The sequence below is a fragment of the Anabrus simplex genome, chromosome 6 (assembly GCF_040414725.1).
Source record: "Anabrus simplex isolate iqAnaSimp1 chromosome 6, ASM4041472v1, whole genome shotgun sequence".
NCBI classification, from domain to species: Eukaryota; Metazoa; Arthropoda; class Insecta; order Orthoptera; family Tettigoniidae; genus Anabrus; species Anabrus simplex.
In genome coordinates, this window is record NC_090270.1 from 298,958,205 (window position 1) to 298,978,165 (window position 19,961).

The 19,961-nt window shown below is 39.6% G+C and overlaps 1 protein-coding gene and 1 pseudogene across 1 annotated transcript in view; one reads left to right on the forward strand and one right to left on the reverse strand.

Moving 5' to 3' along the window:
* The window catches only part of Dhc93AB (Dynein heavy chain at 93AB), a 780,004-nt gene that overhangs the window by 35,354 nt on the left and 724,689 nt on the right, over window positions 1-19,961 (forward strand). The window contains exon 3 of the mRNA XM_068228295.1: window positions 2,625-2,819. Coding sequence (XP_068084396.1) covers window positions 2,625-2,819 — 195 coding nt within the window. The remainder of the gene's footprint in view (window positions 1-2,624; window positions 2,820-19,961) is intronic.
* Window positions 5,235-5,353, reverse strand: LOC137501361 (5S ribosomal RNA; annotated as a pseudogene).

Below are 19,961 nucleotides of genomic sequence, written 5' to 3' on the forward strand. Positions count from 1 at the left end.
AGTACGTCGGCACTGCATTGTGCTTTTCACATGTATGGCTTGCAGTGGTGTCGCTACCGGCGTGCTAGCCGACCAGTGTTTTGGAAAAGGTGCGGTATCCAACTGTTGAGCCCATGCCGCACTCTGGGCGAAACACTGGTAATTTTTGACGATTGAGTTTTCTGAATTTTATTTTTAGTACAATACAGGTTTAGTAGTTCAGTGTAGAAAAATAGCTGTAGTAGTATTTACGTCCGTGTATTGGTTAGTGCATTTAGTTCGTGCGTGTTTAGCATGTTTCAGTGTAGTTCGGAAAGGAGCAAGTGGCAAGAAAATTACTCTGAGATCAGTGGAGTGCTCACTTTGTAGACCATAACATCCTCCCTGTGCCAGGCATTAGCGGCGAGTGATGTGTTATTTCCTCATTCTCTTTTATTCTTAATAATGTATTATCTTTTTAGAGTCGGATGCTGTTAGTAAGTGTAGTTTTAGTGAATGTATTTTCAACCCCGATTCATTAGCTTTTGTGAGTACGGTATTACATTGTACGAGGGGTGTTTATCGCGGTCGTATTGCATCAGCTGTCCTCGCGGCGGTAGCGCGCTAGCAACAGAGGTAAGGCAATGCTCATTTGTTTTGCTGAACGTCAATTTAGAAGTAAAGCCGTGCATAGTCAAGCGGACGGTGAATCAACGCCACCTAGAGACAATTGCGTGGTATTTGAATCGAGAGAAGCCCGCTAATATCTCTAATATCAAGAAAGTAAAAGCCATTTTCATTCATTTTCTGAAAGTGGCGCAAATTACTGCAGATTAACAGAAGAGGAGGGAAAATTAATTCTTCTCTCGAACACCAAAATTGGACTTGTCTTTCCACAGGATCTAAACTATAACTCAAACAACTTCCTCTCATGCAATGACGAAATTAAGAATGATGGTACCGGCACAGAAAACTTTGATGAGTGTACGCCCACTTTTAGTTGCGTTTCCATTGCTCTGTTGTTGAAACTGTAAATGAAAATCGTGAAGACGATCTAGTACCAAGAGAACGTATTTTTAACCTAAACGATTACCATTATTTTTGGTTTATGAATAATGCCACTAGAGACTTCTATGCTAAAAGTGGAGTGAAGCAGAATCAGGACAATTTCCGTAATTCTATGCGGATGTATCCAGATAATTAGCAATTTCTGGCAAAAATGTTCTTTGAAAGAAATCTTTTAAATTGAGACATGATGAAACGTAAATATCTTATTTATACCTGCAGCCAACGATCTGTCTGTGTGTTTGACATTTTTCTCCTTGTAAAATGTTTGGAGGGACATTCCAATTTTCAACAATGGCTTCAGTCGTTGGAAGCACGGAAATAAGTCAGGTTGTGCGTTTCACAAGTAGGAAAAGTACTCTCAGTTTTAATTACAGCGTTGATGGGGTGAAAGTTCCTTTTGAGGATAATTGTAAGTACCCAGGTCTTATTATAAGGAAAGATCATTGGGATAATCACATAAATATGATGGTAAATAAAGGGTACAGATCTCTGCACATGGTATGGTTATGAGAGTATTGAGGGGTTGTAGTAAGGATGTAAAGGAGAGGGCATATAAGTATCTGGTAAGAGCTCAACTAGAGTATGGTTCCAGTGTGTGGGACACTCACCAGGATTACCTGATTCAAGAACTGGAAAATATCCAAAGAAAAGCATCTCGATTTGTTCTGGGTGATTTCCAACAAAACAGTAGCGTTACAAAAATGTTGCAATGTTTGAGGTGGGAAAACTTGGGAGAGAGGAGACGACCTGCTCGATTAAGTGGTATGTTCCGAGCTGTCAGCGGAGAGATGGCGTGGAATGACATCAGTAGACGAATACGTTTGAGTGATGTCTTTAAAAGTGGGAAGGATCACAATATGAAAATAAAGCTGGAATTCAAGAGGACAAATTGGGGCAAATATTCGTTTATAGGAAGGGGCTTAGGGATTGGAATAACTTGCCAAGGGAGATGTACAATCAATTTCCAATTTCTTTGCAATCATTTAAGAAAAGGCTAGAAAAACAACAGATAAGGAATCTGCCCCCTGGGTGACTTCCCTAAATGCAGATCACTAGTGACTGATTGAACGAAACATGAGAATATCAACTCTCATCGTGATTAACTTACGTGTCAATGTTTAACAGACGGGGTAATGAATTCTGCAGAGTTGACAGCCCTCTTCTCTCTCAGTTGGATTATTATTATTATTATTATTATTATTATTATTATTATTATTATTATTATTATTATTATTATTATTATTATTATTATTATTATTATTTAATGGTATTAATGTTTGATATTTTACCTTGGAGGTATTCTACTGTATTGATTTATTCATTATATCAAGATAACAGTAATTACAATTTTGTCTTATCAAGTTTAAGGAAGGAGGACGCAAAATTATTTGAGTCCAGAAGCGTCGCAATAGTTAGATTCGGCCGTGACTGTAAACATTAAGCTCTGAAGTCCACTAAATTAGATATTTTGTAATTCCCTTGCAGGTAAATGTGTGACAGTGTTTAGCCTCCGTGCTGTCCATCTCACGACACCGTCTTTTTGCAGGAGCTCACAATCTTGTAACATATTTATTACTCTACTTGGATGTCTGTTCCAGGTGCTGATCGTGCTCCAGAACAATGCTGCCCAGCTTTTCCTGGCCACCAGCTTCCCGGTCTCCATCAAGAGTAAGTCAGTGTACTTCATCAAGAAGTACCGTGGACCTGTACCCAAGGATAAGATGGCCGACTTCATCATCCAAGGAGACATGGCTACAAAGCCGATCGAACAACTTGCCTCCCTTGTCGATGAGGTAACATTCCAAAATAATCTTTAGCTATTTTTTATTCAGAATATGATTGCACTTGCGCGAGGTGGTGCTAGTGTTTGTATATGGCATTGGGTATGGGAAGAATATTTGCGGATGATGTTACTGTGTAGAGTAGTAAATGAGTTGCAGGATTGCGAGCGACTGCAGGGGGACTTCAACAATGGAGTGAGATGGACAGCAGACAAGGTATGAATGTAAATGGGATGAAAAGTCTAGTTGTAAGTTTCACCAATAGGAAAAATCCTCTCAGTTTTAATTATTGTGTTGATGGGGTGACAGTACCTCATGGGGAACACTGCAAGTACCTAGGTGTTAATATTACGAATTATCTTTGTACCAGGGTACACCTTCCCCGGCTAGTTAAACTGCGCTCCTTCTGTAACGCGATCTATGTCAAGAGACTTGAACTGGTGAACTTCCAGCAACTTTCGTCTTCTACAGTTAGATGTCTCTACCATCCCTCTTCTGGACTAAAGATTAACTACTGGATAGAGTACTATTTATTGTTCAAGTTTATAAACCTGGTTGTGAGGATTGTTTTGTTAATGTACCGAAGTTGTCAACTCTTCAGCTCCTTCCTCCTCGATTGTAATTAACCTATCAGCAACTTGGAAATATTTTCTCTAGCCGATCAAAATCGGGGGTGGGGTGTACATAGGAATCCAGCCTATCAGTAAAGAGTTCTGGAATCTTCTGCTTATGGTACTATAAAAGCAGGGCACTATAAGGCCTTAATATCTTAACTGCTCCAGTGTTCGGGGAGTGCGACATAACCCAGGGGCGAGGCCTGCGTGAGGAAGCTCAAGGTAATGGCAGATTTTACCTAGACATGTGATAGCTCCTGCGAGTAGCGTGAGGGGAAGGTTTCAACCTATTTTCATTTAATGTAATTTTATAATCTGGTGGTTTTAAATGTAGAATTTTTGCAAGTCTGAGGACTCTGATTCTACTCCCTACTGGGAAATATGTAATGTAAGGGAACAAAGAGTGATGACCCTCTGTCGTTTCCCATTCACCCTCACATAGGGTGACTAAAAAGTTCTTAAATCTTGTCTTGGCATTAATGTTTCCTCTTTAGCCACCCTGGCGTAGCATAGGATTAGCCTCTGTATCTCGAGCCACAGGTTCACTTAGGGTTTTAACACTTTCTTGAAGAAGTGCAGGTGTTTCGCATGCTTGCAATTTGTTTAATGGTTGGTTATGTGTAACTATTTCCTTTTGTCATTATGGCCATGTAGTATGGGCAATTATGCTCTTGTTTATTCGGTAACTGTTGCTGGTGTTAGTTCCCCTTGGAAACAGTGAATTATATAACTGATGAATAATAAATAAGCCCACATCGGGGCAACTGTGTACGAATACTTTAATGTGAAGACAACCAATAGGTTGCCAGGTGGAAATTGAGTGCGCCATAATGAACTGATGCCTCTGCGAAGCTGGAGGCTGGAGTGTGGTATTGTTGGGAGCTCAGACTCCCATGTAGTGTAAATGATCGGAGCAATTCGTGGTCTTGTAAATTTTGTACCTGTCAAGAGCAATAAGGCTCTTTCCTATGCAAAGTAATTGTCTGCTAACTATTTCAAGTTTTTGTATCTGATGTTCGGACTTCTAAGTCCCTTATATTGTTAGAGCTGACGAGCTGATTAATAACCTGTCATATTTATCTGCTATTCATTCAGATTTTCTATCTATCAATTTTAAACTAGAAGAAAGGAAAGAAATAACATTTCCAGATTTGTGTTAAGTTCTGCTCTAGTTAATTCCCTGTCCAGCCATTCAACCCTCACGCTTCTTATCCCTCTGTGAACCACGAAAACCCTTATTCATTGAGGTAATCATATTAAGGAGGTTGTTAAGAAAGATTACCGAGTATTTAGGAGTTGTAGTAAGGATATAAAGGAGGGGGCGTGTAAATCCCTGGTAAGATCGCAGTTAGAGTATGGCTCCAGTGAATGAGACCCCCACCCGGAACACTTGATACGAGAACTGGAAACAAATTCAAAGGAAATCAGCACGGTTTATCTATGTGATTTCCGACAAAGGAGTAGTGTTACTAAACTTTGGGCTGGGAAGACTTGGGAGTAAGGAGACGAGATGCTTGATTATATGATATGTTTCGAGCTGTCAATGGTGAGTTGGCGTAAGTAGAAGGATAAGAGTGAGTGGAGCTTTCAAAAGTAGGAAAGATTATCATATGAAGATAAAGTTGGAATTCAAGAGGATAAATTGGAGCAAACATTTACACATAGGAAGAGAAGTAAGGGACTAAAACAAATTATCAACGGAAATGTTCGATAAATTTTCAAGTTCGTTGAAAATATGCAAGAAAAAGCTGGTAAACAATCTATATTTATTTATTTACTTTATTGTGAACATAACAGGTCATGAAGGGAATTGAGTCAACGGCACGTGGTGTTCCGAAGCGGTCATCCATCCAAGTACTGACCACGCCCAATGTTGCTTAACTGCGGTGATCGGACAAGAACCGGTGTATTCAACAGAGTTTTGTTGTATATTGCAGAATTTAAAAAGAATTGTATTTCTATATCGGATGTGTCCACAGTAACAAGGAAATGCATTTTTTAATTTAATAAAAATCGGTATGCAAAGTCGGGGAATGAACCACTACAATCTAGACTATATATCATTTTTTCACGCTGAATGAAATGGTAGTTTAGGGTAAGGCCTATAATTTCATCTTAAAATATTTATGGTATTATTGGTCCTACCGATAAATACTACATACCTAAAGTTATCTAGAATTATATTTACGATCATTTATGTCTTATACATTTGTACCGTACCGCTATGATAACAGATATATTTATGAATTTGTATTTTTGTTACTAAGTCCATATCAAAGCGGAGCCACGAGAACATGGGTAAACAGAATTTAGTGAAAATTGGTACGTAGAGTCGGGGAATAAGAAACTACAGTCTAGGCTATAAATAAGTTTATTCACCCTGGATGAAATGGTAGTTTAGGGGAAGGCGCCTAAAATGTAATTTTTAAAATCTGTGTTATTGGTCCTATCAAAAAGCACTACATAACAAAAGTTAATGAGAATACAATTTCCGATCATTTATGTTTTATTCAGTTTAACCTACCGACTGTGATAAGAGTGGTATTTCAAAGCCGGTAGGAAACTACGTAAATGTGAAGGTCTACAATATCGAACGCTCATAAAATTGATCAACAATAACATTATATTGACCATTGTTTGTTGTGGTGTACTTTGTCTCATCTGTTGACATTCATCTCCGAGATATGGGATTACTGCTGCGTACCGAGTATAACAGCCTGCCTGAATATTGGCGGGAAATAGCTGGGGTGTCAAATAACTTTCTTCTTTAGCATGCCATTCGTCTGGTTCATTCTTTTTCCTGATACTGCTGGTACATAATACACTGATCCATCGTAGTAATCCAGCTATTCGATTTCTACTACTATGAGGCGCTGATTGGAATGAGCAGTGTGCATAATTAACGGAATAATGGCAGAGGAGTGTTCACGGCTGTCTGCGGCCTGGTCATTGCAGCTCTGGAGCTTTGCACTGTTATATCGGCAGCATTGGTCTTCAATGTGTGGTTTTTCATTTGATCGAGTATTTCATATGATAGCATTGCTTTTAATCGCGACACTTCTACTTACATCGTTGTAATGACCTATGTTGATTTCATTTCGGGAAACCACTAAGACAGTCTTTCTGAGGATGTGAAAAGGCAAGTTGAGAGTGAGTGTTTGCCATTGTAATGAAAACTCTCCAACTTGATTGTGACTAGTGGTAGGAAAGAAGGCCTGCCATTACAATTTAAATTCCTTCGTCCAGTCCGTCCGTTCTACTGGACCAATTTGCTTCATTTTTTTTTCTCTGCCGTAGAATCATGAGGCTGTACCTTGTTCTGTTTACTATCCAAACTCTTGAAACTGATGTACGGGTGTCAGAAGACCAAGCAGAATATAATATCAAGTAAAAATTCGATTAATACTGCACTTCACAAATTTCTAGTCAGTTGGATTAATATTTGACTCAAGGACGGGAGTTCCACTGTACAGATTAGAAGGACAAGTGAAGGCGAAAACTAAAACTATAGAAATTTTATTTTTTATCTTCTCCTGTGAGTTTAATAATTTTCACATCTCTGTGCTTTCCGTAGCGGGTTGCATACAGTTAAGACGTATGGTGACTTCCCCGTCACGTTTCTGGGGTAACGTTAAGAGCTATGCAAATTAATACAATCTTACAACGTGTACACTACTTTACATAGAATTATGTATAAAATGTAGAATTCCATAGCGAAGCACGGATATCTTTAGCGCCTTTTCGTTGTTGTTGTTGTTGTTGTTGTTACATGTGTCGTTAACCCTGGCCGCTCGCTGGTTGTTAGGGAGTTAAACTGATGTTGCACTGTAAATGGAAGAATTTTCTCCCAGGGGAGTGAATAAGTGACTTCAAAACACGGTAAATAACGTGAACAGGTCTAACTCACTTCGTAGCAAAATAGTGGTCTCCAAAAGGAACAGATGGCTTTATTTCAGTTTGCTTCTTGGAGGGGGTTAGACCATTGTTGCACTGACCACTTCAACTGCCGGTGTTTCCCTGTCGGTTTCACCATTGTTTTTACGTCCCCATTAATTTTCTATTCTTCATTGCCCTCGTCGTCTACGCCTTCCACGTCTATAATACCAGTTAGTCACATCTAATGTATTTCATAACATTTTCCTTTTGTAGCCTTTCAGTGTGTTTTACGTCGATTTCCCAGTCCTTCAGTGTCATATTGGCAATGTCTTTGTTAACAGACTTTACAGAGCGATGGCAGTGGTACCAGACCTGTAGCTCAGATCCTTTCCAACAGAACGAAGATGGCCTAGGCCACCATAGCTCAATTGGTAGAGCAACCGACGCGAAATCGGGAGGTTGTGGGTTCGGATCCCACTGGTGTCCGGGTGGCCATTTTTGTTCTGTACTTAACATCTCTTCAACACGTACTAGATGTACGTAACACGACCTAATAAGTTGAAAGTCGGTTTCGAAGACTTTACTTATATTTATATACCCGTGCTTTGCTACGGAATTCTACATCTTATATAGAATTCTATGTTAGGTGGTGTGGACGTTGTGAGTAAGATTGTATTAAATTGCTTAGCTCTTAACGCTACCCCAGAAACGCGACAAAAATATATATTTGTTACTATTCCATTGTGATCCCTCTTGGGATCCCACAGAACTGCTACGCTGTCGTAGGGATAGCGGGTCCTAACCGGCTTATCAGCGGATTCGAGCGAAATAAAATAGCTCTCGCGAACCAAACACATAATCCCCTGTTGGTGGGTGACGCAGGCGAACAATACACCCACGGGATCCGCTGCCTGTCGTAAGAGGTGACTAAAAGGGGCGAGGAAAGGATGCTGAATTTTGAACCATGAGATTACTTCTGATTAGTACCATCACGCGAGGAACACCATGAGTAGACTTCTCTTGCTATTAGTACGACTATGTGAGGAATACCGTCGCTCTGTGGGTGGATCGCTGTGGGTTTACAGTACCTGTGTATAATATCCGCCAACATGACGGAGGCTCCCCTCTGCCCAGGTTCGGCTGGCACACCCCAATGAGAAAAAAAGAGGCTATCCTGATTGGGGTGTTTCAGTATCTGGTCGAGGACATCATGAGTCTGCGCTTCGAGGAACACCATAGTCTGGGCATTGCCTGTGATTAGAACAACTATATGAGCGACGCCATGGGTATGCGTTGCCTGTGATTAGTACCCACTATGTTAGGAACACCACGGGTTTGCGTTGCTTATGAGTTGCGCCATTATGTGAGAAACACCAGAGGTTTGCGTTACCTGTGCGTAGAACGTAACCTGTGCGTAGTACCACAATATGAGGAACACCGTGAGTCTACGTTACTTATGATTAGTACCGCTAAATGAGAAATAGTATTGTTTTACTTTAATGGCGGTAAGTACCATTATGAGGGGTCACTGACCTGGAATTTGGACCCCTTTAGGCAATGAGCATTATCAATTCAGGATTGTGCTTTGGAAGCAGCCCCTTGGTCAGCATATACCATTGGTTTAAGTTAGTTTCGAGAAAGGCGAGGTATTTCGGTTCGGATCTACTGATTGTTTTAAGTTCATAATCATTGTTCATCGTCGTATTTTTGAATTCTAGTTAGTGGATTGATTTTGGAATTATTTTTAACTTTGAATATTGTGAGTTGGATCTGCTGATTATTTTACATTCCCATACATTCTTCATCATCTAGTTTTGAATTCTGGTCACTGGATGTATTTTTTAATTTTAAATTGTCATTACTTTTTTCACATTTCGTACCTTTGGGGTGCCGATGACCTAAATGTTTGGCGCCTTTAAATAACTACATCATCAACATCATCTTTTCATCTACAAAACATATTGTACTCATAGAGCTCTTCATTGTCTTGACACTATTGAATCTGTCCTGACAGCCCCTTTGTTGTTTGAAACATAGTTTATTTTACGTTTTCAGTAATATTACCGATTTTTCATCGGACTGTGTACCTTCTTTTCGTTGCTCGAAGAATCCTAAGTGCCAGAATTTTGACCCCCAAGAGTTATTTTACGTGATGGAAAAGATTGGCGTATTTGAGCAACTTTAAGTACAATTGAACAGAGCCGGGTTCGGACCCGTCAACTACTTGGTCTCAAAAAGCTAGCGCTCTGCTATCTCAGTCACTCAGCCCGCGTTATTCATATTGTTATAACCAATTTCCATTCCATTTCATGTTTCTAAACTTGTACTTGTGTGACGATGCAATATTTCGCCAGCCTGGAGTGGACCAGCGAATATCATAAAATTATGTTCTTCTTCTTCTTCTTTCGCTTTACCCTCTTTGGGGTACCTACGTTGAATCAATCATTTCTCTGTGTGTTGTTCTTTCTTCAGTGGCCAGTATTTCTTAATTATTTCTGATCTTCGTTTACTCTCATCTTCCGAGATAGTACAGTAGGTTTGGCTTTTAATGTAGATTCGTCTTGGAACCTTATTTATTCGTCTTGAATCATTACTTTATCTGTTCGATCAAATAATGGATTTTCTGTAAATGTTAAATCTACTAGGTCTTTTTTTCAGTTTCTATAAACTAGTTGGGTTTTGTTTTGCGGTTACGGAAGAAGTCAAAGATTTGTTTGGTTAATCTATTGCAGAGTGTTTCATTTTGATGCATGTTATCTCGTTATCCTGAAATGTTGGTCCAATGTTCTTTCTTAACAATGTCCTTTATTTTAGCCCGAGTTTCTCTATTTGGCCTTTGAAATTCATGCTTAGTGTTTCTGGTTTAATCACCGATTTTCTTTTAATATTTAATTGTGGACCCCTATGAAAGGGATTTCTGGTTGTATGTACCTTTTGTTAGTTGAAAGGCCAGTTCAAGTTATTTTCCCTGGATTCCATTGTTTTCCATTCCACAGCATTCCATTCTCCGAGATATTTGAGTTATTTTACTATTTCAGTCTTTTGTTCTTGGACTTTGAGGTATTTATGAGGATGTTTGTTGCTTGTTGTTTTCTCTAAGAAAATGTGGAGACCTATTTTAGCTGCTGGTTTCTCTATTTCAAGGATTTTCTCCCTTGTTTCTTCCACTGTTTCAGCAAACAAGGCGATATCATCTGTAAAAGCAATACAATTAATTTTAAGATTCCTCTTTTTAAAATCCAGTCTAATTTTCCCGTTATATTTTTCTTCTATTCTCTACTTTCTCAAGTGCACAGTTGAGCAACAACTGTGAGAGTCCACCACCCTGTCGTACTCCCGTCATTATTTCGAAGGAATCTGATAGTTCACCCGTGAATTTAACATTCGAAAACGTATTTGTGATAGAAGCTTTTATGATATTAGTTGTTTTCTAATCCAAACCTATTTCCTCAAGGACTGATAAAAGGGATTCTCTATCAACGGAATCATATTCCTTTTTAAATCATTGAAGGAGATTACGTACGTCTTTGCCCTTGATTGTACATCCATTGCTTCCTTTTTAACAATTTGTTTTATGTCACAAAGACAATAAATAGAACATCAAGCGGGAAAATATTAGGAAAGAGATCATTTATTTGATGTGGCATTTATAAACTTGGAATAATAAACATTGAACAGAGTGTTTGTGTGTTGAAGAGTTCCTGGAACTGATGAGAGACTATCATACTCCAGTGACTTCTTGGATCCATTTCCTGTAGGCGGCGATCCGAGTGAATATTGCGGGTTTGCGCAACCAGGAGCACGAGATGCCTCTGACCCACGTAAATAGACCCACCATTTTTCCCTTCACGAACAGTGGCGACCCGGCATCTCCCTGCGAAGAACAGAACCTGTTATTAAACACACAGCGTAGCAGCTTCACACGAGAATAGTTCATGTGGAGATGATTCCAAAGTTACAATATTGATACCTCTGTCTGTAAAGTCTTCATCGCGGAGGCGGTTTGAATCCTCAAACAGCTCTTCCAATGAATATATAGTTATAGGGAAACAGCGAAACCCGATCTCTAAGGTGAGGTGTACAAAGCATGATGGGAAGTATTATCGGCGGTTTTATTGAACCTTTATGTTTTCTTATATATACCAGGCTGCTCGGCAGCGCCGTACTTCCTACTTAGAATTGTCCCGCATGCACTAGTGATGCATGGGATGCCTGATCTCTTGTTCTCGAAGGAGTACTACAACGTGCTCTATTATGGATGTTGTGAAACGAATAGCAGTCATTTTACAGCACACGTTTCATAACAGGGTGCATTTGTAAATACGCCAAAGGTACAGGAAATAAAATTTAGTAACATTAATTTCTACACGTGTAGACATTCCACTCTATAAAATAGTTGTTTGTATGAAATAAAAACTAATCCTGTTCGGCGAAATACGTGTGTAGGATGCAGACGTCTCACAGTGCGTAATTTCAGGAATCTAGCCGGCCAAAAATCGTATCTCGGAAACTAACGGACTGATTTACATAAAACTTTGTATGTAACTGATATTATTGGAGATAATTAAGTGTGTGGTCAATCAAGTACAAGAAACAAATTACTACCCCAGGAATAGAATTAGTAACCTTTGTAATTTTAATAATTTTTCGTTATAGTTTTAAGAAATTAAATAGATGTTAATAGTGGGACATGCTGTTTAGAATGTTTAAAAAACAGGAATACATGTACTTGTCAAACAATTTATTCATTAGGTGCAGTTACATCAGAATCGCTAACGTCACTTTCATTATCTCCTTCGGCAGAACCAGATACAGGAGGCTCAGACAGTAAGTTGAGCACTTCTCGTGAAAGCGAAATCAACTTCCTCCTCCTTGATTTCCTTAAGCTGGTAATATAAGGATCAGATGATATAAGCAGCCCGTGGAAAAGGTCAGTATTTGTGTCCTTCTGGAAGGATTCCTATTATCTTTATTCCTGGTCTCCTGGGTTTTCTCGGAGACGTGTCGGATAGGTATAATACAGTCCCATGACCCAAGAGTTTGTGCAAAGTTACAGGCATGTAGTACGATTTGTATTTTTGTAAGTATAATTGTATAGTTTCCTTTGCGGACATGCCAATGCTACTTTATCAATGGCATACCCACACGAAAGAGTTTCTACGATGGCACGTAGATGGTTTATTAAATTTATACCTGCTCCAGTAATATCCGCAGAAGTGGAAGCCTCTCTGAAGAATCTTCTAGCGGTTTCCATCATTGGTATTGCCAACACTTTGCTTCGGATATCAACCAATAGACGCGTTTCCTCCCTGAATTTCTGTAGTGAAGTCATCTACAGTATTTATTTATTGCGTGTGTATTTTAGGCTTTAAATCAGTGCGTAAATGTGTTGTGTTGAATGAGAGTTATGCGATAAGCCTACATGTGTGATTTATTTCTTTAACATTAATACTGTGATCTTTTGTAGTCATCTGCAGTATTTACTCACTGCGTCTGTTTTCTAGCTTTTATTGTCTGGATAAATTTATTAAATGCAATTAAATACATCACCCGCCCCTAAAGTCCATAAAAATTATTTGTCTATTTTCTCTCGCACTTTGTCTTATATTTCAGTGGTGAGGTTTCTTATGTGCCGTAGTTTACCTCTGATTCTGTACGAACCGAAAGTGGCCCCTGTAAACCCCACGTCCCGTTCAGTTCATAAAAGTAATTTTTAGCTTAGATTCTTCGGCCTTTTTTCTTGAACTTACATACTGAATTTCACAAATATATGTGCCGCCGTTGTTCCGTGATGGCGTTGAGCGGAGCGTTCGATATGGCAACCCTGTTGTCATAAGAGCAAAATTGTTTTCTTAACATGGAATGAGCTATAGTAGGCTAATGGCAGGCTCGTGCTGACATTGTTGTGATGCACGTCCTTCTGCACGGCTCATTCTATGCTCCAACCAACTTTTATTGTACTTCAGCAATTTGTCCCTTTTTCTACCATATTTTGTCCAGCGTGATCGAATTTTAGCACACAAAATACTGACATATTTCATTATAGACTTGGATATATCCTCGGAATAATCCTCAAAGCCTAAATGTTCAATTACAACATTCGCAATATCAACGTTCCGCTTATTATTCCCTGCTGTTCCTCAACAGATCGAAAACCGACCTCCGGGTTACAGAGTACATGGCTTCTGAAAAAAATTAATTACTCTCATGGTCGCGCCTGGTCGCAGCAAAAATTCACAGTTTTCTATTCTTTGAAGTATAGATAACTCATCTAAAAGACTTTCATTGCGGAAATTAAAGGCAATCCATTTTGAAAGTCAGCTCAAATTTGTATAATTAGATAGTGCTTGGACACCGTATACCTGAATTTTAAGTGCATATTTCGGACAACAATATAGTAATTTTCAGAAAATGCTACATACTATATAAAAATAAATACCTTCATCTAATATAATCATATTGCAAGCTAAAGAAATATTTAGTTCTGACGTCTTTACTGAGCGCTCACATAATAATAACGTCACGCTCACCTCGCCAAAATATGATGCCCTAACGGAGGAGAGCCACTTTAGGCCTTCGGTGAGATTAGATAATCAGACAGCGCGACTTTTCAATACTTAATTATTGTACCCAAGAGTCTTATAAACACGAATCACAGGAAATGGGCCAAAGACAAGGGCTGAAAATATTATTTTTGGCCGGCTGGATGCTAGAAATTACCCACTGTGCGTCTGTTTGGACCTTCGGTTGCATTCTCATCAGATTCTCCACAGATTAAGTATGATGTCTGAACTTACTAGCCATTGCCGATATGCAGACAGCAAATGTAGTGCTGCTGTACACTACTACATACCACCCTGGTACTATGCAGTCGTAAAAGAGGTTTATTAATCCAAGGGGTTGCATTAGACGGGTAGCGCTGAGGAACATGCTGAGAGCGACCGTCCGGTTGTTATCTCTTCATATTCTGATTTAACCTGTCTAGTGCTCCTGTGAAAATCAGTTGGTAGACATCCCATTCATCACTTGTGCATGCGGGATATTTATAAGTAGAAAGTACGCCGCTCGCGAGCCACCTGGTATATATACAGGGTGGTCGAAAACAAAGTGAAACGAGTGTATGAGCATTGGAGGGTTGGTCATGCTGGTAAATAATATAAAAGAAACAATTCGATATCTCGCATAGTTGTCATTTTATCGATATGAGAGCACCAGTCGAAGAATAAAAATTCGCCGCGGGGAGAGGTATGAGTGCAACCCTCCGAGCTGAAAGGATCGGGCCAAAACAAGTACGCTACGGTGACACTTGTTGAAACCAACAGCGTTTTCCTGTTTGATGCTGATTTCTCGGCATGGATCTCAAGCCATTCTTAAATAACGAGCAGATTTAGCAACAGTGCAGCGCGAAGTCCATTTGATTCACCCGCGAAGCGATCTGATTAGCTAACTGCAGCAGCTGACTCGGAGTCAGAGTTGGAATGTGTGGGAGTCAGTGTTAGAGTGCGTGACAGTTGGGCTCCGGGATGGAGCTAGAGTCAGAGTTGGGCTCCGTGGAGGTGTCAGTGTGACACTCAGTGAGTTAGGGTTCGGTGACTGGGCTGAGGGCGGCAGAAGTGTTGGCTGTCGCTAGTGTTCCACCAAGGTCTGAACGAGGAACTGTTGTTGTACTGTGGAAGAGACCAGTGAGTGTGTAACTGGAAGCGACAGAACGAAAGATTGTGTACTGCCTTAGGAGTACTGTGTGTGTGTGTGTGTGTGTGTGTGTGTGTGTGTGTGTGTGTGTGTGTGTGTGTGTGTGTGTGTGTGTGTACTTGTGTGGATTGAGGACCGCCGTGAATCAGCGATTGAAGCAGCTATCGTGAGTATGACGATAATTGGACGTGTGTTAATATTCGCCGTTGTGAGTATCGTCCTGCTGTTGGATACGGTTGAGCTGTTGCTGATTGTTGTTCACTTCATGTGATTGTGTGAAGTACCGGACTATCATTGGAGTCGAACCGACGAAAAGTCGTCATGTGTTAATATTCGCCGTTGTGAGTATCGTCCTGCTGTTGGATACGGTTGAGCTGTTGCTGATTGTTGTTCACTTCATGTGATTGTGTGAAGTACCGGACTATCATTGGAGTCGAACCGACGAAAAGTCGTCATGTGCTGTACAGCCAGGGGCACTGTGTTCAAATCCAGCGTCTACGCACAGTGGCTGTACGAGGTGACTGGATTTGGGGAAAGTGAAAGTAAGGATTATAGACGTTCCCAGGTAGCGACCAGCCGGGACTCCTGGGTGTGTGTACAGAAGAGAGATTTGTAAATAGACTGGTAATTAGTGTGTGGCCAATCATACCAAACTAAACCCCATGGCACTACAGCCCTTGAAGGGCCTTGGCCTACCAAGCGACCGCTGCTCAGCCCGAAGGTCTGCAGATTACGAGGTGTCGTGTGGTCAGCACGACGAATCCTCTCGGCCGTTATTCTTGGCTTTCTAGACCGGGGCCGTTATCTCACCGTCAGATAGCTCCTCAATTCTAATCACGTAGGCTGAGTGGACCTCGAACCAGCCCTCAGGTCCAGGTAAAATCCCTGACATGGCCGGGAATCGAACCCGGAGCCTCCGGGTGAAAGGCAGGCACGCTACTCCTATACCACAGGGCCGGCGTGGCCAATCATAACTGGTTAGAATTGTTTAATTATATGTGTGTGCATTTATTAGGCCATCCTGAAACAAATTAGAGTAATCAAACAGATAGGGTTGTATTCGGTTTCCGACCATCCTAGGACTATATACTGTCAATGATATGAGTAAACAGCCCTGAAAATGGTTTTCCGTGCTTTCCCAATTTCACACCGGGTCAATGCTGGGGCTGTACCTTCATTAAGGCCACGACCGCTTCCTTCTAACTCCTAATCCTTTCCTATCCCATCGTCACCATAAGATATACTATCCGCGAAACTTTTAGTGACACTTTGTTTTACGGGGGTGAGAAGTAAGGAGGGAGCTACAATGGTTCCGGCAATACTACCGAATTGAAATTAAGTCTGAATTGAATCGATAGTATGATCGATCGACATGAATTTTCTAAACCGTCGTTTCCGTGTGGGAGTTCTAGGTTGTTCCTGTGATGTACTTTGATTTTCCTCATTCATGTTCAAGCTTAACCTACATTTTTACTTTGCTGTGTAAATAACAACAGTATTTAAGGTTTTGCAATTATACCGCCAGATGTCTCACGGCGCTGCATAATAGATTCATATTTTTTGTGTCAGAGGTTAGCAATGCGAATCTCGAAGATAACCGAGGTCTACCGATTCAGCACTAGGGAGCCGAAGTATCACTAAAAGTTTCGCAGATAGTATGTGTGTGTCTGTGAAGCAAATTTTTAAAAATGTGAATAAAGAACTAGAATCCGACATGAGGCATTTTGCGGATGATGTTTTACTGTAGAGAGCACTAAGTTACAAGAATGAAAGCAATTGCAAAAAGATTTCGACTGCAGGCAAACGTTTGATAATAAATGGGATTAAAATTCAGGTTGTGAGTTTCACTTATAGGAAAAGTCATCTCAGTTTTAATTACTGCATTAATGGGGTGATAGATCGTTATGGGAATCACTGTAAGTACCTAGGTATTAATATAAGGAAAGATCTTCATTGGGGTAATCACGTAAACAGGATTGTAAAAAAAAGTGTATAGACCTCTGCACTTGGTTATGAGGGTGTTTAGGGGCTGCAGTAAGAAAATAAAGGAAAGGGCATGTGAGTCTCTGGTGAGACCCCAACTAGAGTATGGTTCCATTGTATGGGACCCTCACCAAGATTACTTGATTCGAGAACTGGGAAGAATCCAAAGAAAAGCAGCTCGATTTGTTCTGGGTGATTTTCGACAATAGAGCTGCATTACGAAAATGTTGCAATGTTCGGGATGGGAAGACTTGGAAGAAAGGAGACGAGCTGCTCGACTAAGTGGTATGTTCCGAGCTGTCAGTGGAGAGATGGCGTAGAATGACATTACTAGACGAATGAGCTTGGATGGTCTTTCTAAAACTAAGAAAGATGAAAATATGAAGATTAAACTGGAATTCAAGAAGACAAATTGGGGCAAATGTTCGTCTACAGAAAGATGAGTTAGGGATTGGAATGACTTACCAAGGGAGATGTTCATTAAATTTGCAAATTCTTTGCAATTATTTAAGAAAAGGTTAAGAAAACAACAGATAGGGAATCTGCCACTTGGGCGATTGCTCTAAATGCAGATCAGTATTGACTGAATTGAGGTACTTTGCCATTGCTTTCCTCACCCGGCCAGGAAGTTCTACTGCAACACAACCGGCCCTTTGAGGAGCACCCTTCATAATATTCAGACGCACGAGTCGCGCTCTCAAAATCATAACTCAAACTTCAGCAGCCTCCATACTGTTATAAATGAGATTGGCACTTCTGTGGAAGCTGCAGAGTGTATGTGAATGATGATGATGACGGATGATGACGATGATGATGATGGTGATTTTTATTATTATTATTATTATTATTATTATTATTATTATTATTATTATTATTATTATTATTATTATTATTATTATTATTATTATTATTATTATTTGTACCGGGAGGTACACCTCTACGCCGCACATTTAAATCTTGCGCCAATAAAAGCTCCTCTACAGGAGAAGCACTGAACTTGAAACTAGACCTACTTAAACTTTTACTCAGAAGATGTCACCACCTTAATTTTGTGATTGTGAATTTGTTTACCATTTATCAGGAAGTTTGGACTTTCTGCAACAAATGTCACTACAAAAACTATAATCATGCGCCCTGGTGCGAAGTGAAGGAACTTTATTTGAAGAAATTTTGTATTCATAACTTTGTTTTTTACTAAATTATGTTCATTCATTTCTGAGGTTGGCAATATTGATCTTTTCTTTCCGCCAGTTTTGAATTCAGCGAATCCCTAATTTCTGTAATTAATTTTCGGCCTATCACAGGCTTCTTCTTCGATTTGGTGTGTAACTTTACGCTAGCCAGTAAAAGTAAGAGGGTGTGGCTTGATTATTCATGAAAGGTCTCGAACGTTCCCCGAGGGTTTATAAACTGCGGATTTTCACGGCTCTTGGCCATTTGATCGACATCTAAGCGTGTGTATGTGAAACAGGAGGCGGGAGGTGCCTTTTTCATCAGGCAGTAGTCCATACACCAACAAATGACAAAAACAATAATGATAGAGAAGGAGTTGAAAACTTTTAGGAGGAACTTGATTACATATTATCGAAGATCCCTGATGAGCATATAAAAATCTTACTTGAAGATTTAAATGCTAAAATAGGCAGAGAAAAGAAGTATCACACAGTTGTACGAAAATGGCTAGCTCATAAATTAAGGAACAAAAATGGCCAAAGATTAATTGAACTTTGTGCAGATCATGGACTCGTTTTGGAAACCACCAGATTCATGAGGCGACCACATAAACTTATGACATGGAAATGCCCTAACGTAAAATTGGGAGAGTTTCAGATTGATCATGTTGCTATGGATAAAGATTATCATAAAGAAATTTATAATGTCAAAGTCCTCCGTGGGGTAGACATTGACTCGGATCATTATATCTCAAAAATAAAAATCAAGTTAACACCAAAAAGGAAACACAAACGTAATCATCTCAAAGCAAGGAGAAATTATGATCCCAGTTACTTAATAAATAATAAAATATATTTATAGAGATCCAAAACACCTTTAAATGGCAAATTAGAGACGATGATCAACAAACTTAAAACCATAGCTGAAGAAATCGCTCCAATTAAAAGGAGAAAGAAACATGGTGGGACGGGAAATGTGACAAAGCAATTCAAGCAAGGCACAAGGCATGGTTAAATGATCAACAGAGGAAAACAGAAAAATCTCGAGAAGAACTAATTAATGTCAGAAGACAAACAGCTAAAGATATTAGGAGAATTAAAATAAATTATGAAAAGGAAATGCTTACCACTATAGAGGAAACATTCAATCAGCATAAAACAAGAGACTATTACAAAACATTCAAGCAATATCAATCTAAATTTACCTCTCCCACACTTATGTTAAGAAATAAAAATTGAAAAATGGCACATAATAATCAGGATAATGCTAACATCCTTGCAGAATACTTTAAAGAGTTACTTAATTGTGAGGATCCTGTGGTACATTTAGAATTTGACCCTAACTCAAAAAATAAAACTCCATTACAAAAGATTATACCACCAGTTTACAATGAAGTGAAAACAGAAATTAATGCACTTTAAAACTACAAAGCAGCAGGAGAGAATCAAATAGTAGGAAATATGGAAGAATGCTAATGATCAGACTATTCAAAACCTACATAAATACATCATTGATATTTGGAACACGGAGAAGCTTCCCGAGGAATGGAATACAGTGATAATCCACCCGCTGCATAAGAAAGGTGATCGCTCCAATCCAAATAATTATCGGGGGATATCCTTGCTTGATATTACATACAAGATTATATACACAAGAATCCTAGAACAACTCGACCAAGAACTTCGAGAATATCAGGGAGGATTTCGACCAGGTAGAAGCTGTCCAGATCAAATCATTTGTTTAAAATGGATAATGAAGCACCAAAGAGTTCGAAGTAAGGGTCTAGTCATCACGTTTGTAGATTTAAAAAAGCATA